The 27,665-nt window shown below is 36.3% G+C and overlaps 1 protein-coding gene and 1 pseudogene across 1 annotated transcript; one reads left to right on the top strand and one right to left on the bottom strand.

The window, feature by feature from the left end:
- Positions 1–126: 126 nt before the first annotated feature.
- LOC127640288 (dual oxidase 1-like) lies at positions 127–16,918 on the bottom strand (annotated as a pseudogene).
- Positions 16,919–19,359: 2,441 nt separating this feature from the next.
- LOC127640289 (dual oxidase maturation factor 1-like) lies at positions 19,360–27,595 on the top strand. The gene is made up of 7 exons (XM_052122738.1): positions 19,360–19,506; positions 21,152–21,209; positions 22,227–22,361; positions 23,414–23,621; positions 23,734–23,948; positions 27,286–27,488; positions 27,587–27,595. The coding sequence occupies exons 1-7, from the start codon at positions 19,360–19,362 to the stop codon at positions 27,593–27,595; spliced, it is 975 nt and encodes a 324-aa protein (XP_051978698.1).
- Positions 27,596–27,665: the final 70 nt, after the last annotated feature.

The raw sequence follows: 27,665 nt of genomic DNA on the forward strand, positions 1-27,665 counted from the left end.
GTGTGATGACCATGATATAAGTGAAATAATTGACTCTGGGCCATTGAACTACTGAAAAATTAATTGATTTAATTTAAATCTACTGTCCATTGTCATTTAATTCTTATGTATTTCAAATGCAGATGTCTAGAAGTTCTCGTAATGGTGAACAAAATGTTTCTGGGTGTGTTTGTTCATTTGTTGGCAGGCTTTCTCAACATTCTTAGTCAGACCAGTTGGACCACAGCTGAACACTCCAATCTTACACCTTAAAGCAGAGTAGATTGAAAGGGTCAAAAATAAATGGATGTGAGGTTGGTGTGACTTTTGATGTGATGTAATAAATGACATATTAACTAAGGAAAAGGAACATGACTTCCATCAAGGAACTCTTTCCTGCGCCATGTGAATCAAAGATAATTAATGGAGTGACGTTAAAACTGCAATCCGTTGTGTGTGGAGATACATTATTTAGGTTCTGACCTCTGGACTTCCTGTAGCGAGTTGAGGAAAGCCACAAAGGGTGGAAGTGCTGAAGTGAGTTACAGACCGAAGGCCAGTGAACAAACTCCTGTTCCACACCTTCTGAAAGTGGCACTCACAGACGTACTTAAGAAAGAGACAAAGAGGTTTTACAGCCCAGGAACTCGGATAGGCCCAGATGTCATGTCAGATGCAAAGGTTGTTAACCTACATTTGTATTTTTTTGCAGTAGGTTAGTGGAATTGGCTGTAATCATATAAACATGAATTGTGCAGTAGCGTGTGGAGTTATAATTTTCACATGAGCACAATAGGCTCAAATGTGACAGCAATCTTTACCAGCATGGAGGTGCGGAGGACAAATTCCTCAGCCAGCTGGGTGACGTAGATGTGGACTGACACCAGCTCATGGGCATCCATCTCCTCCATCTCTCTTATGATGTCAGACACACAAACTGACGTTGTGTCCTTGTCACCCAGATAAAATAGATCTGGAACCAAAGACATCTCCTTAACTCATCAACCACAAAAGTTATTAAGACCAAACATATAGATCGCAGATAGATCAACAAGGTGTTGTGTTGAAAATCAAACTTAAGATGATGCAATTTATGATTATGAGATAATACCTTTTTGCAAGGAAATTTGAATTTGACTGAAGATTTAAACACCAGGTCTTTCAAGATGGAAGCACAGGGGGTGACTCGAATCCCAGCGCCCAAAAGCACAGACACCTCAAAATACATCCACTCCTAATGGCCCTCTCCAAACGGCCCATCCAGATACAGCTGTGGAAATTAAATTGTAGTAAAATAAAATAAAAGTTAAAAAGCAACAAGTATATTAAAGTATAATAATAATAATAATATTTGAAGCTCTTTCGTGTTTGACAGTAGATATTAATGCAGATAGAATTGTTCACTTTGCAATTTAAACAGCTTTTTTTATTTATTTTATGAATTGCTTTGTAATTTTTGTAAATGTTTTATCAAATTAAATTCAACTAAATTTAACCTTGTATTATTTTATTATTTTTTTGCATTATTTTCCTAAAATAAACATTTAAATATATAATAAAATCAATAAGTAAATAAAGTATAATAATAATAATAATAATTGTATTATTATTATTATTATAATTATTATTATGGTTGTTGATGTTATTTAAGCTACATAAATTTGCACATTAAGTGGCTTTTCGTCTTTATATTGTTTATATTTATTTGTTTATTTGATTTTTTTTATTAATTTCTTAATTATCTCTTAATTTCTTAAGCTGTTGATGTTAAAAGTGTTTGCTTAATTAAATATGATTAATGCATTAAGTTTTGCTAATGGTTATTTATTCAGTTTGACATAATAAGTGTTTTCCGAACCGTCAGGTCATTTATTAATAAATCAAACCCATCCGGGATGTTTGATTTCCTGTTCTGAGAAGCAGTATGAATTCACAGCCAGAGCAATTAGGATTAAACACTTTATATTGTGTACGCAATCCCTTAGAGACCCAGAGATAAAAGCGACAGTGATACAGTGAGCTTTGAGTTGGATCTGCTGAAACACCATCTACCTGAGGGCAGCAGCTCGGCTTTCACCACTGGGATCTCCAACTTCTTCCTCTTGAGGATGATGAGCTTGTCCAGAAGAAAGAGCAGGCCTGGGAAATCAGGTAGATATGAAAGCGGGGTCCTTGAAGCAGCACATAGCTGCCATGACTCACCATCTGCCAAAGGAGAGAAGAGCTGAAACAGGAGTCAGTGTACATTGATCTTTTTCTGATATTCCAGACTTTTCCTACTACAACAGTTTTGTACTATTAGAGCTTTTAACATCAAGAGGCAATTAAATATCAGAATCAAAGCCCACCTCATTTTTTGATGGTGGAAACATCTTATATAACAATGTCGTGTTTATTCATGTTTGTTGTCTTAAACAATACAAATCCATTCATATTTCTTAGCGATCATGAAACTGTATTTTGCAATATTTAGTTATATTCAGGTCACACTGTTACTTTTGTTAAGGGTTTATTAAGGGGTTTGTTAATGACTATTAATTCCTTTACAAATGCTTTCTGAACCACTGATATGCATTTATAACATCTTGTATAAAAAAAGGTGAATTTCATGCAATACCTGCACAACTTTATATGTTATAAATGCTTAATAACACCTTTTCAACATTAGTAACCTATGAAATGTACCTTACTGTAAAGTGGACACATATGAGCCATTTATTAAGGAGATGCCAACATTAGAAACTTATTTAGCAAAATGACTTTTAATCTCACTATGATCTATTTTTGATGCATTGTGACATAAATCATGAATTAAGGCAGTATATGTTTTTGATTAAGCATGAATTAGTGAATTTATTACACATTTATAACATGCAAGTTCAAATGCTCAGTATCTGACAAGTATTGCATAAAAGTCTCCCTTATTATTTATGTTGTAACTGCATCTCAGTTATTTATAATGCATTCATAAATGACTTATTAGTCATTAATGAACCTCTTAATAAACCTTTAACAAAGAAAACAATGTAAAGTGTTACCATAAGTTTATCTCCATAACAAAGGCCTTATTAAACCCTTTTTGCCTGTAAAGGTGATATTTCAAACATTTTGCAAATTTACCAAGCATAAGAAACTATTACATTTCTGCTGATGTAAACAGTTTTCGAGGATGTGCAACAGTCACTTAGCTCATCCTTAGAAGGCCATTTTGTATCCTTTTTAATTTGATTCGCTCACATTGATTACTCTACATAGAGGGTTGGATTAATGCCCTTACATTGTGATTTGAAGATTGCATTAATTTGCAATTCCTAAAAGTTGCTGTCAAACTGTCAGTAACTTTATTTTATTTGTCTAAGTCCATTTTTACTTTCAATTGGTGCTTGGCGAGTTAATTTTGGACTCTGGTTGCAACCAAAATAGCCTGTTGAACAAAAGTACTAAAACATTCTTAATTTTCAAACCCACTCAATTGTGTAACTGTGTGACCCAGAATCCTCTAAAGCATGCATCTGAAATTATGCAAGGCGATGACGTACGTTAAGGCAAATATCAAAATTAAAAGGACCCCCGTGAGACCTGAAATAACCAAATGAGAAATACAGAAGATATAAAGTACAGTACAAATCATACAACCACAAACATCTTCTATAAATAGGATACCGGTTTTCATGAGCAGCTACTGTATACCTGGCACTGTCATGAAAAACCAAAACCTCCATTTCACTGAAAGCTCAGACCTGAAAATGATCAACACATGGCATCTTGAACAATTGTCCTCCACTAACAGAGTAGGTTATGCTTCTTTAGGGAATATTATGCCAACAGCCAGCTACATCAAATTTTTCTTTGATCGACTATTAGATGAACAGTATGAATTACCCATTGTTGGAGAAGACTCTAGGGAACAAGCAAGTATGCTGAGGTCACTGATGCAGAACACGTACACATTGACCACGTGACACAAACTGTGAACAACTGTGTTGCAGTAAAACACAGAAAAGCATGAGCAGAGGATCAGAATGACTTACCAGAAAAACATTAAAGAAACACCAAAAAAGCAACAACAAGATTTCTATATATACTGATGAACATGTGAGTAAGAGTATTAGTGATGCTATAAATTACAACACAACAGCTTAAGGAAAGGTTCTAGTGTGCAATAACACTTTGTTGGTAATTAAAGCATCACTTTAAGCATCACAGAGAAAACAGAAAGTGTATTGTGAAAACGATAATTATTGAAGGGCATTTCATTTGGCATGGCCATTTGTCAATTTACATCATAATTGATTTATTACTATGTAAATTGACAAATGGCCATGACAAATGGACTGCCCTTCAATAATTATCGTACAACATTCAATGATGAAAATAGAAAACTCTGACACTTACGGTAGCATCTTTCCAGTGCAGGCCCAGCTGCAACAATGCAAACAATATGTCTTCTGTAATTTTCTACAAAGCGTTTGAATTGTTAGATGCATTGCTGCACTGGGTTTCTGTTGTAACGGCCTCACATACACCTTGGGTTTACTTAATCCAAACCCAATGAGACCAATAGAGCATACAATTTCAATAGCATTTTTAACACATTTTTATTTTATTTATTTTTTACCTTTTTTAAAGAGAATGTGAGTGAGGCTAACTGTTTTTTTTAGGGCTGAATCAACCTGACTACATTAGATTACAACAACAAAACACATTTTTAAGGATCAGATCAGATAGAAATAGATCCTTAAGATAAAAATGGCATGTTACCACTGTACAGTGTGAATAAAATTAATAGTGTTGGTTGATTTAGCACCTCTAATTACCTCTGCTATGGCATTGTTATAGGACTCACATTGTAAAACAATAAACTGTGTTGCCATTAGCTACATTTATTCATTTATTAAGTCTAGCGACTTTGATTTCTATGACTTTGACACAGTCAGCAGAAGATTATGATCTTCAAAGCGAAAGCTGACCGACATTATGTCACATAATGGCATCAGATCTCACAAACATAGACTGCCACATTTCACAGTAACCAAATGACAGGATTCACAACGGCTTAGATCTAACACCGCACTGAGCTTCTAATGACTATACACACACGTTAAAACATATGCTCTAAAATGACCACCTCAGACATGATATATACGTATGTTAACATCTTACTTCTTAGTGTGTCTTTGAGAAGTTCCTGACCCAAATCCCTCTCAAGAGTTTTCCTTTTTTTTAGGTTTTCCTCTATTGAAGAATTACAAATAAATTAAAATGAACTTCCAGTATTACTGTAAACCCGTTTACGTAAATTTATGTATTTACCTATTTTTCTCAATGAACGATAAAGTTCATGCTGTTGTCGGGACAATTTCTTTTTTACCAAGTATATCCATGCCTGTGAATACATGCACGACAGCAGACTTAAAACTACAAAAGTATCTGTTTGCGTCTCTGTGTTAACGGTGAATCATTGGATTTACCATGGATTTCTCCATACATTGGTCTTAACATTTTCCTCTGCAATTTAGGGATAGGGTTAGGTATAAGATCATTTTATAGGAATTTTTTTTCAGGATCAACAAAGGATGTTGTTAATCCAAGAACATGTCCAACTTGGGTAAATCATGTTATCCTCATGAATTTAGAAAGAAGTTATACATAGATAATCAAAACCTTAATGTTGAGCTGAGCTGAATGGTCATGCAGTAGAAAGTGAAAGTTCTACCAGGTGAAGTTATGTTTGTTGTCAATTCCAGCAGTCTGAAGCACAGCTGCAATACCATCATTAGCCTGACTTTTAGACAGAGCACAACCCAACATCTCAATTAAAGATTTACAAAGGACAAGAGAAAACAAAGTGTCTACTAGTCAAAAGAACTCTTCCGAGATTCACTGACTTGTATGGCAATGCATCCACTACATATTCTCAAAGTTTAGGTTGATACAGTATCTAGGCAGATTCTTTGCTCTAATTATTTAATTTAAATTTATTAAAGTGATGGAAAGTGTTTGGTTCATAAATAGGATGGAATTTCAGAGCTGACCAGATTAAGGAAGAGAATTCCTCCTTAGATAAGTAATCTCTTTTAATGTCATGCTCTGAAAACAGAAGCATGGACGTCTCCTCTGGAGTTCCTGGGTTTAAGAGGAGACATCAAAACAATTGTGAAAGTCTAAATATTCAAAAAAATCATAACTATTGCAACAATCCAGATAATTAAAAAAATCATTATCACAACAATTGTGACAATCAAAACAATCTTAACAATCCAAATAATCATAATAACAAAAACGTTTGAAACTATCATAAAGATCTAAACAATCTTAACAATCAATAGCAACAACTGAAACTTTCATAACAATTGTAACAATTTTAATAATCAACAATCGTAACAATCTAATCGAATCAATCAAAACAATCATAAAAATCAAAACAATTGAAACTATCATTACAATCTAAACAAACAATCAAAACAATCAAGACAATCAAAACTATCATACCTATCAAAACTACTGAAATTACTGTAACAATCTCAACAATCACAACAATCATGGCAGTCAATTAATCACAACAATCAAAACAATTGAAACAATCATGAAAATTGAAATAATCAGAACAATTGTAACAATCTAACAATCACAACTATCAAGACAATCATAACAATCTAATCAATCTTAACGATAAATCACAACAATTGTGACAATCAATACAATCCCAACAATTGTGACAATTTGAACTTTTGTAACAATTATAACAATCTTGACAATGAACAATCGTAGCAATCATACAAATCAAAAAAATTTAAACAATCGTAATCGTGACAATCGAATTAATCAAAACAATCATAACAATTCAAACTATTTAAACTATTGTAACAATCTAAACAATCAAGACAATTAAAACTATCATAACAATGGCAACAATCGAAACAATTGAAACTACTGTAACAATCAAACAATCGAAACAATTGTCAAAATCCTAACAATCAAAACAGTCATAGAGCATGATTAATATTTACCTCTTTTGATATTCTAGGAACTATTAACAGGCCAGCTTTTTGCGATTGTAATGAACGTGATGGAATATAGCATGGCAGAAGGTCACTTAAGTACTGTGGAGCTAGACCATTCAAAGCTTTGTACGTAGTTAACAATATTTTAAAAATGAATACAAAATGTAATAGGTAGCCAATGTAACAATGATAAAATGGGGCTAATATGATCACATGTCTTGTTTGTACTCAGCACTCTAGTTGCTGCATTTTGAACAAATTGAAGTTTATTTATTGAACTTGCATGACATCCTCCAGTAATGCATTACAATAATCTAGTCTTGAGGTCATGAACGCACTAATAATTTTTTTGGCATCAGCAACAGAAAGCATGTGTCTTAGCATTTTTTCTGAGGTGGAATAATGCTCTTCTATTTGATTTTCAAAGGATAGATTGGTATCAAATATAACTCATATGGTCTTCACTGTAGAAGACGATGTAACATTACATCCATCGAGAGTCAAATTATATTTTAGCTGCTTATTTTTAGATGTTTTTGGTCCAATAATTATTACCTCTGTTTTGTCTGAATTGAGTTGAAGGAAATGTCTGGCCATCCAATTTTGATTTCATTGATACTCTATATTTCTTTGAAACCCAACAAAATTGTACAATTCTTCAAATTAGTAAAGTTGGGTATCGTCGACCTAACAGTGGAAACTTATTCCACGATTCCTGATAATATCTCCCAGGGGAAGCATATCTAAGGAGAATATCAGAGGCCCTAAAACTGATCCCTGTGGCACTCCATACTTAACTTTTGTTTGATTTGACAATTCCTCATTTACACAGAAAAAGTAGTAGCAGTCTGCTAAATAGGATCTAAACCATGATAATGCGAGCCCACAAATGCCAACATAATTCTCAAGCCTATTCAAGAGAACGTCATGATCTCTCGTGTCAAATGCAGCATTAAGATCTAAAAGCACTAGAAGAGAAATGCAGCTGCAATCAGATGATAAGAGCAAGTCATTTGTAACTCTGATAAGTGCAGTCTCTGTACTGTGATGGGGCCTAAATCCTGACTTAAAAGTTTCATAGTCGGGAGGACACTGCCTTTTCTTTTATTTTGACATAAACATAGATTTAAAATCTGTCTATAACTAGCCAATTTTCCAGGATCAAGCTCTGGCTTTTTAATAAGAGGTGTGATAACTGCCATTTTAAAGTTTCATGGGACATGTCCTAAGGATAGTGCAGAGTTAATAATATTCAGAAGAGGTTCTGAGATTACAGGGAATATATATTTTAAGAGCTTAGTTGGTATTGGATCTACCATACATGTTGTGGCTTTTGATGTTTCAATACATTTTGTTAGCTCTTCATGACCAATGACAGCAAAGGATTGAAGTTGCTCATGAGGAAAATTATGAGATACTGTTTTCTGTGGTACTGTGACAGACGATTGCATTATTTCAATTTTATCAGTAAAGAAATTCATGAAGTCATTACTATTGTGCTTTGATGGAATATCTGGTTCAGTCTAGGCTTTATTCCTAACAAATTTAGCCACAGTACTGAATAAACACCTAGGACTGTTGTAGTTATTTTGTATGAGTTGGCTAAAATATGCTGACCTGGCAGCTTTTAGTGCCTGTCTGTAGCTACAGACTTTATGCTTTCAAGCAACCGCAAAATACCTCTAATTTTGTATTTTTCCACATGCGCTCCATTTTCCGAGCTGGTCTCTTGAGAGCATGAGTGTGATCATTGTACCAAGGTGTGGGGCTTTTTCCTGTAATTTTCTTTATCGAAGGGGGCCACACCATCAAGAGTGCTAGAGAAGTCTGTATTTTTATTTTCTGATATTACTTCAAGTTCTTCTATTTTTTATATGAGTATATGAGATAAATCTAGAAGATTATTAGTGAAGCTATCTTTAGTGGTTGAAAGAATAGTTCTACCTGAACAATAGCGTGGTGTATATTGAGTTACATTAGCTGATCCCAGCATACAAGAGACGAGGTAATGATCTGAGATGTCATTGCTTGTGGAAAAATTTCGATATTATCAATATCAACTCCATATAACAGAATTAAATCTAGCATATGATAATGGCGATGAGTTGGTCCTGCACATGCTGTCTGACTCCAAGATACTTTAGAATATCGATAAATTATAATCCCAATGTGTCATTTTAATTATCTATGTAAATGTTGATGTCACCAACAATTAAAGCTCTATCCACAGTAACTACTAGATAAATTCTCCATGGAATCAGAATATGGTCTATACACCGTTGGTGATCTATATACTGTAGCAAGGGCAAAAAACTGCAGAAATGATATATGTGTATCTGACGGTGTCACATTAAGCAGTATTAGTTCAAAAGACATAAACGTATATCCTGTCCTGTGAGTAACACCTAAAACTTCAATGAGGGGTTTGTGTTTGGTAGTTCGGGGAACAGGCACAGTCTCTATGTGATATCTAGGTGATACAGTCTCTATGTGTTTTTGTTTATGTGACCTGTGTGACGTCTCAATGCTGCTAGGAGACGTTCGAATGAGCCAGAGTGTCTGCTTCCAGACCTGGACCCCAGTTAGTCAAACACAGTACTATCACTATTTAGACTATGAGCCAAATTACTAGAGAGGAGAGCGGCACCTTCCCTGGAGGGATGGAGTTCGTCTCACTTTAGCAGGTCAGGTCTACCCAAAAACTCTTCCAATTGTCTATAAATCTTGTGCTATTCTCCTCACACCACTCAGACATCCAGCCATTCAGTGACACTATAAACCTTGTCACCATGACAAGCAGGGAGGGGGCCAGAGCATTTTACAGTGTATAACATTGTTTTTGCAAGTTTACACACCCATTTAACATTATATTTAGTGATCTCCGACTGGCTGGCGAAGCTGGACATCGTTAGTGCCGACATGAATAACTGTTTTATAAAATCTATATTTAGCATTAGCCAGCACTTGTAAATTTGATCTGATGTCAGACGCTCTGGCACCGGAATGCATTTAACATTAGTGGCTGGAATCTCTATTTCCACATTCCTTACAATAGAATCTCCTAAAACAGGGCTCTTTCAACTTGATTCTCAGTGGGTGCATCACTGAGTGGAGAGAATCGATTGGAAACCCTAACAGGAATGTAGTGCCCCCTTTAAAATGGGCATGTAAAACAGCCTCTGTAGCACCCCCATTTTCATATACAGTCACCAAAATAGGTAAATATATAGTTCTCATAAAGCCGGACAATTTTCATAATTATAGTAATTATGAAAACAGAATGTCTGCAATTATTTTTATATTACAATCTCTGAACTTTAAAAATCTCCTCCTAGGTGGTTCATGAGACTGTCACCACATTTAGACAATATTATGATATGATATTGAAGATGCTAAATTGTGAACAGATTTTTGATACATCAAACGGTGTTGCCATGGCGAGGCATTAAATTAATGTGGAGAAATGGGAAACAGGAAGTGTCTCATACCATCTGTGTGCAATGAGTGATTTAGATCAAAATTGATATGTATTAAAGTTAATGTACTAACGTCTTGGGGGCTAATCACATGGATGTGACTATTTTGGATCACGGTCATGGCGCCACCACCTGGCAGCAGGAAGCGTGGCACTTACAACAGACTTTAAAATAGTCCTCTTATATTTACCCAAATTGCTTCAAAGTTGTTTAGAAAAGTGTCAGAAGACAAATGCATATGTCCACCTTGCATTGTTTTCCGAAAGGCACCGGGTGGAAATTGACCATTTGTGCATGAGTCCGTCATCGCTACTTTGTTTTTAATACATTTAATTGAAATGCCGAATTCCTGGTGGAGAACTACATAACCCAAAATCCTTAAGATTCAAGATTCACCAATCAGCGAAAACATTGACATGGCTGTTAATTAATTATCACTGGGAAAATGTCTCACCCATATTGTCTGTTCTCAAACCAGAAGTGATCAGCATTTCTTATGCATTCAAACTGGTCCAGGATAATGGTGGAGAACACTGGACCCGGTCCTTCCTGTGACTCTAACATACTGCCCACAAACATCTCCAGTTGGGAGATATCACTCTCATATAACAATGTGAGCGCCCTTAACAACTGAAAATAAGGATTTATAAGAAATAAGTAATTCTGACATAAAGATATTATTAGATCCTTGCTGATGGTTTGTACCACTGATATCAGCATGTGTCCATACCTTTGTGTTGTTAATTTTGGGGTTGATCTCCTCCCAGGTGTTAAATGGTGGCATGTTGAGGGAATCTCTGACCTGGTTGTAGCTGGGCAATCCAAAATCACGCCTCCTCTAGATGGTCAAAGCCACTGCATCAGAACGTGAGAACCGCATGTGACCCTACATGTAGTCTAATCGAGGAACAGTACAGGGAAGATGATTTAACCAATAACTTCACACACACACACACACACATAATTTGTGATTATAACACAAAAATGAAGTGAAAATAACCTCAAATCCTCAACAATAATGTTGTCCTCTATCTCAGCGATCTGAGAAGCCATGCCCATAATCAGCTCATCCACATCTGGAATGCAGGTTTGGATTCTACAATAAGAAAAAAAAATCCAGAAATGTTCTTGGTCACTCTATTTACAGTATAATCTAATTTATAAATAAATAATATTCAATGGCCCCAAAACGTTTTTGGACACTTAAGCACACATTCGACAATAAATATATTTTACAAAAATAAGTTCTGTGGGTTTAAAATGATGTCCATAGTAGCATAATGTGTAGAGCCTGTGATTACTCTACAAGGACACCTGTGTGATCATGAGGGGAACTGACTTCATACATCCACTAATATGACCTTGGGACTAGTTGGTCAAAAGTAATTACAAAAATGGCTCAGATAAAAGAAAAATAAATAATTCTGAAGAAGTTCTCATTTGTTTGCAAATGCCACAAGATTTGATATTCTGTAGTGCAATGATATTTTGTAATGCCATGAACCTCTTTTCATAAATTTTTATAAATGTCCACATTTTTTAGGCCATGGTATCAATAACATATAATAACTATACATGATCATGTCAAAATAAATTATTGTTATATTATAATTATTATAATATTAATAATAATAATAATATATTATTATTTTAAATAGAGTGTATGTTCTATTTATATTACATTTATTAATTATATTAATAAATATGAAATTATTAAGAAACAAAACCAACCAAAATTTGAGTAAATCCATCATGTATGAAGTTTTAATTTTATGGTTGCATATATTCCATCCCAAACAAGCCATGACAGTTATGACTTACATTTCTGTTCAAGGTGTTGCATATAAACGCAGGGCTGGAGGTTTACTCCTATCAACACTTTGGTACTGGCATGTCCTGTTTCTGAATCCCAAAAATCACAACAATAATTTAATCGCAAATTTAGACAAAATGTATGACTTTATTTAAGTAAAGCTAATACCTGTGTACTAAAATTTTAATAATGTTAACAAGGGAACATACTTTGACATTGTAAATCCAAATGGGTTTTAATGATTAACCTAATTTTATTTAACAATATATATATATATAGATCCCTGGATCAACATATTTCAAGTAACCTGCAGAAATAAACAAGAGAGCAGTCCAGTATAATTGCGTAAATGTTATTTATATAATTTACATAAAAGTTGTATTTATTTATTCATATAATATCCATATATTTATTTAACAGTATTCCATCTCTCCAATTATTAGCAGAGGAAGAGTCATGTCTAACATACCTCTTGAAGGTGCATGTAAGAATAAGAAAAAGCTCAAATTCAACTACTGTAAAACTGAGGATGCTTTGTTTAGCCACTATCATCAAAAATACAATTAACAAAAAGACTCAGCAGAAACTACATACTTGGTATCTGCTAACCTGTAATGATGTAGATGGCAACTGCATGTTACATAAAAGCCACAAGGGATATTTTTACAAACCACAGATTTGGACTTAGAGTGGCATAAAGTCTTGTCCACTTTGCAGCTTATTCTGGCCAAGAACCGCCCACTTAGACAATAAGGGAATACCTGATTGGACATGTAAAGCAACCAATCACAGTCTGTTCTGCAATAGTTGATACCACAAGCATAGACTGTCATGGGAAAACTAATTCGAATACCATAATTGCAAAGCAGTGTTTGTCAGCTACCGATGTACAGGAAGCACTGATGGCAACAATGGCAACATAATGGTGGTACAATAATTTGTACAGCTGCCACTTTAAGCAGTATGATTTCTCTCATTAATTTTTATATGAGTTTTTTGTCTCTTTTCAGGGCCATTTCAGAAGCCCTCAACCCCTGACACTCAAGCCTACAGACCAATGGGATCATCAAGCGCCATGGGAGCACCATTGATGAGGTCGCTGCACAAACCTGGCACCGAACAGTCCGTTTTGAGATTATTTTACAGATTACTTTAGCATGTCCACCAACACACACACACACACACACACACACACACACACACACACACACACACACACACACACACACACACACACACAAACAGGCCTCTCACCTGACTAAGGAGTCATGTTGGTTCTCAGAATATAACATACTACTAGGAACCAACATCTGGTTTAGTCACTTTCCTTTAGTCTTTAAAGGAAAGTGAAGTGAAAGAAAAGATACTATTGTGTAGTATATTGGAACCTATTGCATGAAGTGACTCAATAATAGAGGAAAATCTGCTTTACCTGAAATGTGGCAATAACCCTCTTTCGGGCGTTTTGGAAAAGCTCTTCATCTGACCAAGAGGGGTGTTCCTCAAACAGTTTGTTGGCCAGGTAATTGTGGTAGCGAAACCAAATAATTCCCTCGATGACTAAAAAGATGTTCTCATTGGCCCAGGCATTCCCAAGCTCTGAGGACACACAAAAGCAATTTGAAAACCACACTTTGCATGCTGCACGTGACAAGAGATGTTGCTGCAAAACCTTGCATCACAATTTGTGAGCATTCATTAAAAATATTTTGATGCTTCAGAGAATATGTCAGCTATTTATAGTAAAATGGTATTACTTAATAGTAAAAGAATTGCAAGTTGATTAGAATTTAGAAAGTATATTGGAACAATAATATCAGTGTGCAGATGTGTACCATTTTTCCTGGAATAGCATTCTACCTCTTACTATTTCTGCAGTAAATGCTGTAGATATGGCAGAAATAGTACGAGTAGTTTATATTGAGGTATGCTATTTTGAACGTACAGTAGACATTGTTTTTAAACAAGTCTCCAGGAACACTCGTCCTGCTTTTGGTCCCCCAAACAGATAGTCCCGCCCCAAACTCATGCCCTAATTGGTCAAACCAATGTTGCTTTGTTGGACATATACATTTAATCATTTAGCAGATGCTTTTATCCAAAGTGACTTAGAAATGAGGAGAACCACAGAAGCGAATCATCCTAGGGAGGCATTAGTAACACAAGTGCTGCAATACAAGTTTCAAAATTGTTTAGAGAAGTACCCCTAGCAAGGAGGATGAGAGTATTTTTAAAATTTGTATTATTAAATAAATAAGAAGACAGTGCACTAAAGGGGTTTGGTCAAGTGCTCACGGAAGACCTGTGTCTTTAGATGCTTTTGAAGGATGTTGGAGAACCAGCTGCTCTGGTGGAGTTTGGCAGGTCATTCCAACAGCGAGGAACAGTTGAAGTGAAAGTCCTGGACAGTGATTTTTTTTGCTGTGAATTGTTGTGTGTTAGTGAACTGTTTGAGTAGTAGGAATGCTCAAGCAACATGGTATTTACTTTTATCAGGGAAATCAACCTACGGATAATTTAAAGATGTCTCTTCATATTAAACTAGGAGAGGAGATTATATTTTAAAGGAATAGTCTGGGTTCAATACAAGTTCAATCATCAGCATTAGTGCACAATATTGATTGCCACAAAAAAATTATTTCCTTTTCTTTAAAAAAGCAAAAATTGAGGAGAAAGTGAGGCACTTACAATGGAAGTGAACGGGGGCCAATTTTTGAACATTAAAATACTAACTTTTTCAAAAGTATAGCCACAAGACATAAACCATATGAGTGTAAACATGATTTTAGTGTGATAAAATCACATACTAACCTTTTCTGTGCAAAGTTATAGCCAAAGTTAATCCTGAATCCTGAAACCCTAAAAATGACAATTTCAACTACTTAGCTCACATAATACATGAGTTTTAACAGAAGATCTAATGTAAGTGCTTTTATCAAATTATGAGCTTCACATTTCTGCCTTTAAATCCTCCAAAAATTGGCCCCCATTCACTTTCATTCTAAGTGCCTCACTGTAACCTGGATTTTTATTTTATTTTTTTTCTCCCCTTTTCTCCCCAATTTGGAATGCTCTAAGACCTCGTGGTGGCATAGTGACTCGTCTCAATGCGGTTGGCAGAGGACGAATCTCAGTTGCCTCCACATCTGAGACCATCAATCCGTGCATCTTATCACGTGGCTTGTTGAGCTAGTTTTCCGCAGAGACCTAGTGCATGTGGAGGCCCATGCTATTCTCCGCAGCATCCACACACAACTCACCACGCGCCCCACCAAGAGCGAGAACCACATTATAGTGACCAGAAGGAGGTTATCCCATGTGACTCTACCCTCCCTAGCAACCAGGCCAATTTGGTTGCTTAGGAGACCTGGCTGGAGTCACTCAGCACACCCTGGATTTGAACTCACGACTCCACGGGGTGGTAGTCAGCGTCTTTACTCACGGAGTTACCCAGGCCCTAGATTTTTGCTTTTTTAAAGAAAAGGAGGGACGAGTCTAAATACATTTTTGTAATAAACATTAAACTGTTTATTTATTATTTTGAGTCTTTTAACGTTTATGATTTGCCCCATTCACTTCTTTGTAAATGTCTCACTAACTTTTTGCTTTTTAACGAGGGACAAGTCAAAATAAATGTTTGTGGTAATCAATTTTACGCCACTAACGTTGTCGATTGAGCTTAACTTGTATTGAACCTGAAGTAGGCCTACACATTTAATATATAAAAAAATTGGAAGATTTTTTTCAACAATGAAATAGGATACATTTACGTAGATTAAAGGCTACTTAAAAATGTATGGCCAATACACTGTGTCATACTGAGGGCTTAAGTTGAGCAATGGCTGTGGTTCATTAACAACATTTTACAAACCACACCTCAGTCTCTCAATGGCATTACGTAACATTCACAGCAATTATGGCTTGTTATGGGTTTTAATGACACATTCCAGTGCATAAAGGAGAATAAGCACATACAATTTACACAAAGAAAGGGATTTAAACTAGATTCAGACTGGATTTGACTGAAACTTGCTGATATAAAAACGTAAGCCAAAATAACGTTAATTGAAGCCCTTACAAAAATGTGTCATGGGGCTACCATAGTTTCTGCAAAAATACAATAGTTACTACAATTAATGTTTATCAACCCAATGCTAGCAAACTCAATCTCATTTCAGAATTCTACTAAACATCACTAATTTGTTACCGTAGAGTTCCTGAGAGCCAGGGCCAGTGGTGGGGTCAGGCGCACTCCACATGAGGTCACCGCTGCTGCTGCGCCTGGGCATATCCTGTGAGGAGCCTGAAGCCAAGAGACCTTTGGAAAAAGTTTCAAGGCATCGCACCAAGAGCTGGAGGAGCCATAGATTGAACTGTCATCAATCCATGCAGTCATATGATTCACCTGAAAGAGTTATAGGAGGATAAAATACTGAAGAGGTTTATTCTAAATCTCCAATGCTATGTTGTGACTCTATCTGTACATATCCTGTCATGTGTATTACCTGTACGTGGGGGTTGTTGGGACAATTGCTCGTGCTTGGGTCCCACTCTGCTCGCTGGAATTGGAGTACTGGTTTTGAGGAGTTTGAGCCAAAGACAGGGTCTTCTTTTTGGACTTCAATATGCATGAACTCGGGAGGGCAGCCAGGCCTTCGGGATTCTGAGATCTCAAACCACACATGGAATAACTTAATGCATTTAATAGATATTACTATGCATGTACAAAACATAAATCTATATTTGAATGTTTGATCATATCATTGGGAGTAAGAGAAATCTTCATTTTAGCTAACCAGTGCAAAGGGGCCATTTATCACACAATCATTCAGGGAAAGATTCTAGGGTTCTGCTGGGCCCACTGTCTGTCCAGGGCTTATAGAATCGTCCTAACCTTCCCCACTGTTACGGCACCCCTGTGAGTATATCATCGACATTCCCACAGTTATTGTTATAAATATAATGATTCATCGTTTCATGGTAAACCCATGATGAATCACGGTTTATTCTTGTGTGGACACATCTATATGAAATTAATTTTTTGTGATGGCTAAGATTTGTAGAACACCTATCAAAGGAATATGATATTTCTGTATATATAAATCATTTTAGAGCATTATACGAGATATCTATGATTAAGCCTTGATGCTCCTTGAACTATGACCATTTAATAAGTCTATGTAATTCACTGATTATGCAAGTTCTTCTATAACTTCCTGTCTATTAGTGAAAAGAAAGATTATGTCTAGAAGATATCTAGACAGTATGAGTATCCTAACAATAGAAGCCCCAAATGGAGCAACTGATTGCTTTTATTTTTATTTCTACATACTTAAAACCCACTTAAAATGGCTTGCCAACCACAGTTTTCTTTCCTGTGTCCTATTGAAAAATTAAGCTGGGATGGGACATTCTGATTACCTCGTCACCTAATAATCTTTGTCACAACCATGACTTGCTACATTACTAAAGGAATATTCTGGGTTCAATACAAGTTAAGCTCAATCCGCAGCACTTGTGGCATAATGTTGATTACCACAATCATTTTGATTCATCCCTCTTTTTCTTAAGGAGGTTTTTGCATCAATCAATGTTAATAAATCAAATAAATATCATTCTACAATAAATATATACAGTCAGGTCCAAAAGTCTGAGGCCACTAAAGAAATTGAAGTTTAATCTTTATTATTATTCCAACTACAAATCACTAGTCATTATCAGCAAAATATAATTTAAGTGAAAATATGAATAAGAAACAAACAAACAAACATCAATTTCAGAATTTCTAAGTATTTGCTTCATTTTCCAAATTATTTTTTTAGTTTCAGTTTCATTTTTCTTTTGCTTTAAGGTAGTTTAGACTCAAGATGACACCATTCTCTGATTTGAGAAAGTTCCAAACAGCATCTTGGCGTTAAAGAAGTCTAACCTTTTATGCAAATGACCTAGAAATAGTGCATGATCTGAAGTAGGCCTATTTCTTGCTCAATTTACATTATAACTTTATTTTTTTTCAAAATCCTAAAACTTTCTATTTATATCAAGATCTAAATTAGATTTTCAATCACAGATTTTCAGTCTGAGACTTTTGGACCACTGTCAATAAGTGGTTAAATAAGTTTATAAATGAATAAAATGACATTCTACTCACAAATAGTTCTAGAGAAAACAGAAAGTCCTCCAGAGTACCTCAAACAAACCCATTCTTGCAAACCAATGAAGCACCTCTTCACCTAGGCAAGAGCACTTCACTTCTGAGGGAAAACATATTCACTACTCAGTGCTGTGCGTAACAGCTTTAAGAATGACAAAACACAATGCTGAGCATAAATATTAAAGCCAACAATCAAATAAACAAAAACATAACCATATCTGTCTTTATAGACTACTAAATTTCAACTTACCCATCTATATCAGCATGGAAGAGAGAACAAAAGGAAAAGTCTGAATGAGAGTTCCGAACCACATCCTCACGTGCCTGTTTACAGAAGTGATGGTCATGCGCGGTTGACGCCTCCTTTCTCTGGAAATACCAATCAATGCAAATCAAAGATATAATTAGGAAGTGTGACCGTATAAAAGATGTGCGCTGGCCGGATAACCTTATTTCAAGCACACACCTTTTTCCTTGTGATTTTACGGCGCTCCTTGCATTTACAGGTGAGTTATGAGGGGCCGTTCACACCGAACGCGTTACTGCGCCCGTCAGTTGCTAGACAGATATTTTGGCCGCCGCGTCTCGCGACACCAGCGTTCTGCTCTATTCGTCGCGCTTCGTAAAGCTTTTTGATCTATGTATCGTCTTTCACGTGCACAAAAACATCAATGTGCGCTCACCTGCAGCGCGTCAGGATCACTTTACCTGAGCCGTTTCATTTGCATTAGCTGTTGTGAAAGTTGCGATTATGCGTATAGCTCGTAGATGTATTTTTAAGTCTGTGCTTTTTGTATAGTAGTTTTAAAGACGGATCTGAAGCCATATGAATCTGTGAGAGAGAGATGGACTGTTTTCTGTAATCTTCAGGTATCTGAGCCGCTGGCCAACACTGTCCTGCTTTCAGCTTGAGTTCACGCCTGCAGAGGGAACATGACATTCTATGATGGCATTTACCCGCTCTACCCGCTACAAAGGAGCCCGTTCATCATCGACATCAGCCTGCTGGTTGTGATCCTGGTTTTCTCGTTTCTGGCTGTCAGTTTCCTGCTCATTCTGCCGGGAATACGTGGAAAATCGGTAAGCGGTGCTCGATTGTTCAGAATACTTTTTTTTCAAAAGCAATGAATCTTCTCAAACACTCTCACGAAAAGAGGTTCTTCAATGGTTCTTCACTGCACATGACATGGGTTCGACAAAGAATCTACTTATCAATAACCATTTTGTCAATATAGTTCTTTGGAGACAACCCGTTGTGCACTGTTCTAACAATGGAATATTTTCTCCCATTTGGTTTTCTGATATCAACTGCTCTAATAAAAAAATAAGATGCCATTTTTGGAAACGTTAACCTTGCCATTTGGCAACTCTGTACCACAATGGAAAATAGTCAAAAAAATAGTTTTTCTTTCAAAAAATATACAATTCTTTGATTTATTGACGTAGGATATATATATACACTTGGAAAGTCTTCAAACTAAAATTGAGTGAATCTTTATTGTGCATTTTTCAGTATCACTAAACCAAAGCTTGTCCTCGCTGTTGTCAAATGGAAGAGCTAACTTGTGCGCTCTTCATTTTTATTCATTTTTGTCTGAAAAGAAGAAAACAAATCAAGATTGTGCTATGCATAAATGCAGTCGTAAAATGGTAAACATTTCCAAATAAATGCAAAAACATAATTGATGCCACTATCTACAAAGTTTCTCAGTGGACAAATGCATTGGTGTAATTCCATTGTATGGCATGGTTGCAATATGGCAATGTTTCCATTGGGCTACAATGTTGCCACATGGCAACATCAAATTTGTATGACAAAAAATTAATAAATGATATATACTATAACTTATCAAATGTTTTACTTGGACACTAATTAAGATGTAAATAGAAACGTTGTTCCTACACTGAACACTTTGGCTCTTTTTTTGTTCTAAATATCCTTGAAGTCTCTTTCTATGGACATTGTGTGCAGGCTTTTTCTTTCCTTGAATTTGCTTGTTTTAAGCTTATGCACTGAAGCAATATGATATATAAGCTTTTCAGTGTTTGGCACGGACGTTTTTACTGTTTCTGCCAACATAAATATTTTCTCAATTTTATGTAAATATGCGTTATGTTAGATAAAGTTGATCAGTAATAACAACAACTAATTAACTTACCAAAGATGCAGAAGTTATGTAAAAGAAACATACCAAAAATAGTTTAATAGAGCAATTTGTGGAGCACTTCCGCAGGTCGTAAATGTGACCCTGGTAAAAACAGCCTTGAAGACAAATCAAAATGACTTTAAAAAGACTGTCCTTTCATTTTCAAGATGTGAGAAAGGGAAAGAAAATAAATGGTTGAAGTATGTCTACACCGTACCATACAGGGTAAAAAAAAAAGTTCTAGATTTTACATTAAAGGTTCTCTAGGTCAGCATATTTGTTTGGTTTTTTTAAAGTAACAAAACATGCTGCTTTTCTAAATAACGACACAATAAAAAGTTATTTGTGGAACTTAAACAGATTCCCCTTTATGGCACCCAGCTGTAAAACCTTTTTGGTTCTAATTGTAACCTTTATTTTTAAGAGTAAAAGTTTTGATTTGCTCTTTAATATGACAAAGAAGAATAAGACAATTACTGTTTTGATTTACAATGAAGAACTTTTCAATTTGTGCAAAAAAAAAAAAAGAAAGAAAACAAGAAAGAAAATAATGTTAAAAAAATGTCTCCCTTTTTCAGAGACTGCTCTGGATGTTCAGGATAATCATCAGTATATTCACTGGAGCTGTTTTAGTCAGTGAGTATTTCAAGTCATTTTCTTTTCTCAGAGTAAGTCCTTCAGCAAATCTAGAAGGCAATTTGCAGAAGTTGGTTCCAAAACTATTTGGACTCTTAAAATGTATCAATTGCATTAGATAACAAAATAAGACCTTTTTATCAGAACAAACATCACTTTTCAGAGCCATTTTAGCAATTACTTTTAACCAAATGGTGCCAAGGTGATTTTTAGTGGATGCATTGTATGAAGGCAGTTCCCCTCAAGTTCACACATGTGTAGTTCATAACATTAACTATAGACATGTCCCACTAACGTTTGACAACAAGAAAATGTTCAAATATATTTTGTCTTGAACTTGAACAGTGTTATATATCGTTAGATAATTTTGTCATCCAATGTATTTAATTTATTTTGTTGATCTGCAATCCCCGTCTCAATACGGCTCAGCTGAGGGAAGAAAGAAATGACACAGACACCCAATGGTATCAAATCCTTCTAAGTTTATTGTTCAGCATTCTGTTATATGGTCCAGAAAAACCACATTCCACTGGACCCTCACCAATGAAATAGTTCTTTACCTTATATGGGGGTGACATACATGTTCAAATATGTTCATGTGAAACGTGAGAGTAGAGACAAGAAACACATTCCTAAAGAACATATCCTATGAACAAGGAGCAGCTTTGCTTTGTGATGACACAGCAAGCTACATCACCCAGAGAAGTTGTTGAGAAGCATTAATTATTTCACATATATCTAATGTTCTCATGGGCTATTTAAGTGTGGAATAAGTGTTCAAATATGTTCAGGATCCATTATAGATATATGTTTATCTACTAGTCCTACTATAACATTGAAATAATAAGTAATATACCTAACTTTTTGTAGCTGTCTGCTGAAACAACTGGAAATAAATATGCCTATTGGTCCACTTATGTAATCATATTATATAAGAGCTTGCATAACATATCTTAAATTTGTATTCTGTAATCGTGTATGTTGTCTTTCTAGTTTTTAAACTTTTCCTGTTTACAGTGCTGAATTTTACTGGGGACTGGGCCGAAGCCAGCATAAGGGCCAATGCTACTTACAAATCCTTCAGTAACGCAATGGTATCAGCTGAGGTGGGACTACATGTGGGACTATATGGAATTAACATCACACTTAGAGGCGAGTTACTTTCCTTAAAAGTAATGTTCCAGGTTAAATACATGTTGAGCTCAATCAACAGCATTTGTGGCATAATTTCGATTACCACAAGAATGTATTTCGACTCGTCCCTCATTTTCTTTAAAAGAAAAAATAGCAAAACTCTTGGTTCCAGTGAGGCACTTACAATGGAAGTGAATAGGGCCAATTTGTGAATGTTAAAATACTCTCTGTTTCAAAAGTATAGCCTGTGTAAAGTTTTAGCCAATTTTCAACTTTGTTACCATGATGATGTAATGTCAGTAAACCCTAAAATGACAATTTAAACTTAACAGCTCAAACAATACACGAGTTGTAACAGAAGAATGAATGCAAATGCTTTTATAAAATTGTAAGATTCACATTTCTTCCTTTAAACCTTTCTTTTTTTTAAGAAAATACATTTTTGTGGTAATATACATTATGCCACAAATACTGTCGATTGAGCTTAACTTGTATTGAAACCAGAACATTCCTTTAAGGCAATGCATTATTACCATGCCATCGTCAAATATTGGTTGGTAAATATAATGTGCATATTGGTTGGGATCACTTTTGTAGATGACGCAAAATCATGTTTCCTGGTCATGTTGTGCATGATTCATCGGTGCATATTTGCCCAAATAAAACCATGTTTGTCTTGGTAAACGCTTGTCAAAATATAATATCCCGCTCCACCTCTGAAACAATATTCTTTTTCAGCTGACATTGCAAATCCCTCCAAATTTTAATCCACATTTTCAAGCCATCCTCTGTCTTATAGTAACCACTTTTCGCAATCCATTTAATTCCAGATGGATAAAATCAAGTCCCGCCCTATTTTCTTTTTCTGGTTGAATATCCTTTCAGTCGGAATTACGTCACACCAAGTAAAATTATTTTACATTTTATGTTGACTTCATGTTGAGAATTAAAGGAATTCAGTATTGGCTTGCAGATGCAACTTGGTTTTTATACAATATTTTGCTATGTAATGTACATTAATGACATTTTGTTTTGACTGTATATTAACATTTGAATCTCTGTTCCAATAGGGGAGCCTGTATCGCAGATAAATGAGACTATAGACTATAATGAGATCTTCATGTGGTCAAGCAGCTTGGATGACCAGTACGCTGATGCCTTAGAGAGAGGTCTTCCCAACCCCATCCTTTATATCGCAGAGAAGTTCACCCGCAACAGCGCATGCGGACTGATCTACCAGTACAGATACTCGGGCCGCTTTGCCTCAGCCAATCTCTGGTGAGCCACACCAACTCACAGACACCACCAAAGTCTTAAAGTACAGTAAAGAAGCTCAGCCCTTTTCATCAGATGCAGACAAGTTAAACTAAACAATGCCCTACTCCCACAGGACAGCTTTTTGCTGCTGGCTGGTGGCCAATATTCTCTTCTCAATGCCCGTGATCCTTTATGCTGGCTACATGATGATAGCCACGGCTGCTTTTATCTTCTTCTCCATGGCTTCCTTCTCAACGATATACAACCTGCCCCAGTGTAACTTCACTATAGGTGCAGAGTCCTTCAGGACGGACTATAGTCAGTCCTTTTGGATCGCTTTCGCAACTGGTAAATGCTCCTTATGGAAATGTGTACCACTGACAAAACCACTTTTATACTGAAAAGGTGGAATGTAAAGTATTTTGATATAATTACGTTAGTTCAAACCAATGGTTCTCAACTGGTGGGTTGCAGCAGGGAAAACAATGCTAAATAACAATAATAAAAAGAAAATGTGAGTGGTGCTTGCTGTGGCAAAACTCATCAAATAGCATGTTATAACATGAAAAGAAAAAAAATTATGGTCATAAATATATCAACCCAGAAGTCTGTATGATTTTCTGGTGCAGAAATATGTGATTTGTTACTCGGTTGCTAGGGTAAGCCCATGTGGTTGCTATGCAGTTACCAAGGTAATACAATACATGGCTCCTTTCCATCCTGAGTGAAATAAGTCAACCCGGAAGTCTCTACTGTTTTCTGGTGCCGAGATATGTGATTTGTTACTCGTTTGCTAGGGTAACCCCATCTGGTTGCTAGGCAGTTACCATAGTGATACTAATGGAGTGTCCTTGCCATCCTGATTGCAATAAATCAACCCAGAAGTCTCTACTATTTTCTGGTGCAGAGATATGTGATTTGTTACCCGGTTGCTAGGGTACTCTGTGTAGTTGCTAGGGAGTGGCTTGGCAGCTGCCAATCATGAAATTCCAAAGGCTGCTTGTCAGTATGAATGATATAAACCAACTCCCATGCCTCTGTGACATTCAGAATGGAAGATATCCCTCTATGGATTTTGGTTGCTAAGGTGCTCAACAATGGTTGCTAGGGAGAGGCTAGGAAGTGTTGCGGTGATTCATGATTGGCTGTTTGTTGTCCTGAGTCAAACGAGATCACCCTTGTGTTTCTATGACACTTCTATCCGGAGATATCCCTTTGATGTCTTTCATTAGAAGTCTATAGGACTTGTTGCTAAGGTGCTTTAAATTGTTGCTAGGGCATGGCTTGATAGCTTCACAATGATCCCGAGAGACTGATTGGTCGTCTGAGTAAAATGAGCCCGCCCCCTTGTCTCTATGACACTGTGATCCAGAGCTATGTTCAATACAAAATCCCTATGCAATTTCATTTCATGGGCCGTCCTACACCATTGTAAGTCAATGGTGGCAACTTTGGGCAGCTCCTGCCCCCCAGGGGTGCAACTTTTACCCCATATTGAGGTATGCTCTTACAGAGCCTGCAAGCCTCGTCAAATGTGGCAAATCACACGTTTCTGCGAAATCCTCGCTCTGAGCTGTGACGCGTCAAAGTTTGTCGCAATGTTAAGTCTATGGGATTTTTCGGCCACTTTTTTGCCCCTGGGGCAAACACCGTACCCCCGATCGCTTATAAAAGTCATAGCACACGTGTCCTCAATAGGCCGTTCGATTTGACACCTCATTCGTGGGACGAGTTAGGTGCCGAAGTTTTGTACGGAGATATAATAATAAAAAGAAAAATAAGTATGTGAGATTACAATAGTGATGCTTTGCAAGCACCACTAATAAGTATGGCGAATAACAATAGTGATGCCTTGCCTTTGGCAAGCACCACTAATTACTCACCATATAATTGTGCATAGTTTGGATAACAAAATAATTAAGCTCGATTTACAAAGCGTATTTCACAAAATATTGAAACCAGCTTTGAAACCATCTACAGTATACGCTAGTTTACTCCTAAATGTTGACGACACCTACATATTAGTCTTTCGTTTCCTAGAAGATGGACCACAAATTTTAATGATGAATCATCCTATACTATAGATTTTTGTCCGTTCAAATGCTTTCAAGAATGAGAATGTCCCTCCACTGGTTAGGTTCATGGGTGTGATGAAACTAAACTAGCCATTCAAAAATGAGAATGAAACCTTCGATATATCCTGCTCAAACCTCCAATTTTAATACAAAATACACGGAGAAAGTTTACGATATGGACCATGTGAGAGAATGTGGGAAATTGGAAAAACGAAGTCCTGACTTATGGGTAAAAGAGAGACATTGCTGTCAGTTAACTCAAGAATGCACATGCACATTAGCAGGACCAACCAGAAAAATGTAGTTTTTTAGTGTGAACCAAGCTAAAGAAGCACAATTTATGATATCCTTCTAGCTAGAATTAACTGTTTATTTGAAATACTTTATTAGATTGTAACATTGACCAACCATTTTGGAGATTTTGGTCTTTCCCCATTCAAGTAGATAGCTGCATGTATCCACAGAAGATAGCTGCCCATGAGTGCTCCCAAGATGGCCGCCAAGTGGACTGATTTGCTTTTAAAGGAACTTTGGAAAAATGTCAAGAGAAAAGAAAACTGTGCTCTTCAAGCAATATGGTTGGGTCATTAAAAGGGAGGAGAAAATGTTTCCTGTAGCTTTTGTTGTTGACATTAAAGGCCATGTGTCCAATCCAACCCTATTGTATTTTGTCTCCTATTTAGCAGTCAATTGGTAGAAGCTAGCCAAATAAGGTAGATGCCAATGTGGACAGGTTGTGTGACATGCCCTCTTCTTCAAAAATCATGAACAAAGCTAAACAAGGTCAAAGGAAATCCAGCTTAGACTAGTTTAAATATGGGTTCACTAGCAATGAGGCTAAACATAAACGTTTGTTCTGACCACAATTTGTTTTGCACACAGAATTATTGGCTAACAGCACATGTCATGATAATAGTCACGAACACTAAGAATGAATTATGCAGATCAGGTAACGGTGCAAACGTGCACACAAAATCGCTGCTGAACACAATTTGCAAGAGCAGTTCTGATCTTGTGGGACGATTCTGAGTGCTATATAGTAAAGGATGCAGCAGACCACCACTATCTGGCATACTTTGGCAGGACTGAACAGCATCACTAACTACAGTTTTGTGAATTACTCAATTACTAGTCCAAACTATAAAAAGCCTAACTTACATAGAAAGGCATGTTTGAGTGTAAAGGAACAACAGTGAATTAATTTAAATACTCAAGCACAATTTCAGCACTGATTGCGCCTTTAAACTAGATTGCAGGTGGTTAGCAGGGCCGGGACTAGAATCTTTGGTGGGGCAGTTGTATGTTTAGGGCCCGCCCAACATTGATCTTCAGTCCGGGAGTGGAGTGCCCGTTGATCCTTTCACTGTCAGTCAGGGAGAGGGCATCAGAAGTGAACTTGCCCGTTAATTTACATTTTGAAATCTGGGTCCTGAAGCAAAACCAATTGAGAACCATCTCAGACTTTTTATTGGAAAGTTTGATTTGTCATTAGTCTGTGTAGTTTTAACTTGACTTAATTACATATCTAACATAGTCTAATATACCTAGCTATGATATCTCATGGTCCGATGTGTTCAGACATTACTCAAAGTGATTATGGTGTATTTTAGGTTTGCTGTGCACAGTGATTGGCTTGTTAGTGGTGCTACTGGACTGTCTATGTCCTGCGAGGATAAGGGAAGCGTTCAGCGTGGACGAGGACACTGAGGATGAGGAATGTCACACCGGTGAAGGCTACATTAACACAGGCTTTCTAGAGGGAGTGATCTATGAAGACATCATCTCAATAGGAAACAGCAAGGAACCCCAGATGGTGACATTAACAGTGTGTCAATTTCTTGCTTTAAATTACACAGAATTGTTGCTGTTTCATAAAATGAAAGTTTTATTCAAATTTTTTTGTTTTTACAGAGGCTTTGAGAGACTGTTTGTTTCTGCCCATTGCCACTACTTGAAAACTTGCAGACTGAATTGCTGTGAGCAGACGTAC

Source organism: Xyrauchen texanus, chromosome 49, assembly GCF_025860055.1.
Source record: "Xyrauchen texanus isolate HMW12.3.18 chromosome 49, RBS_HiC_50CHRs, whole genome shotgun sequence".
Classification (NCBI taxonomy): Eukaryota; Metazoa; Chordata; class Actinopteri; order Cypriniformes; family Catostomidae; genus Xyrauchen; species Xyrauchen texanus.

Bases quoted from the DNA above. Each gene is read 5' to 3' on its own strand.
- LOC127640289 (XM_052122738.1), top strand. From the start codon at position 19,360: ATGACATTCTATGATGGCATTTACCCGCTCTACCCGCTACAAAGGAGC. The intron at 19,507-21,151 runs GTAAGCGGTGCT...TCCCTTTTTCAG, and splicing joins CGGGAATACGTGGAAAATCG to AGACTGCTCTGGATGTTCAG. The intron at 21,210-22,226 runs GTGAGTATTTCA...TCCTGTTTACAG, and splicing joins CACTGGAGCTGTTTTAGTCA to TGCTGAATTTTACTGGGGAC.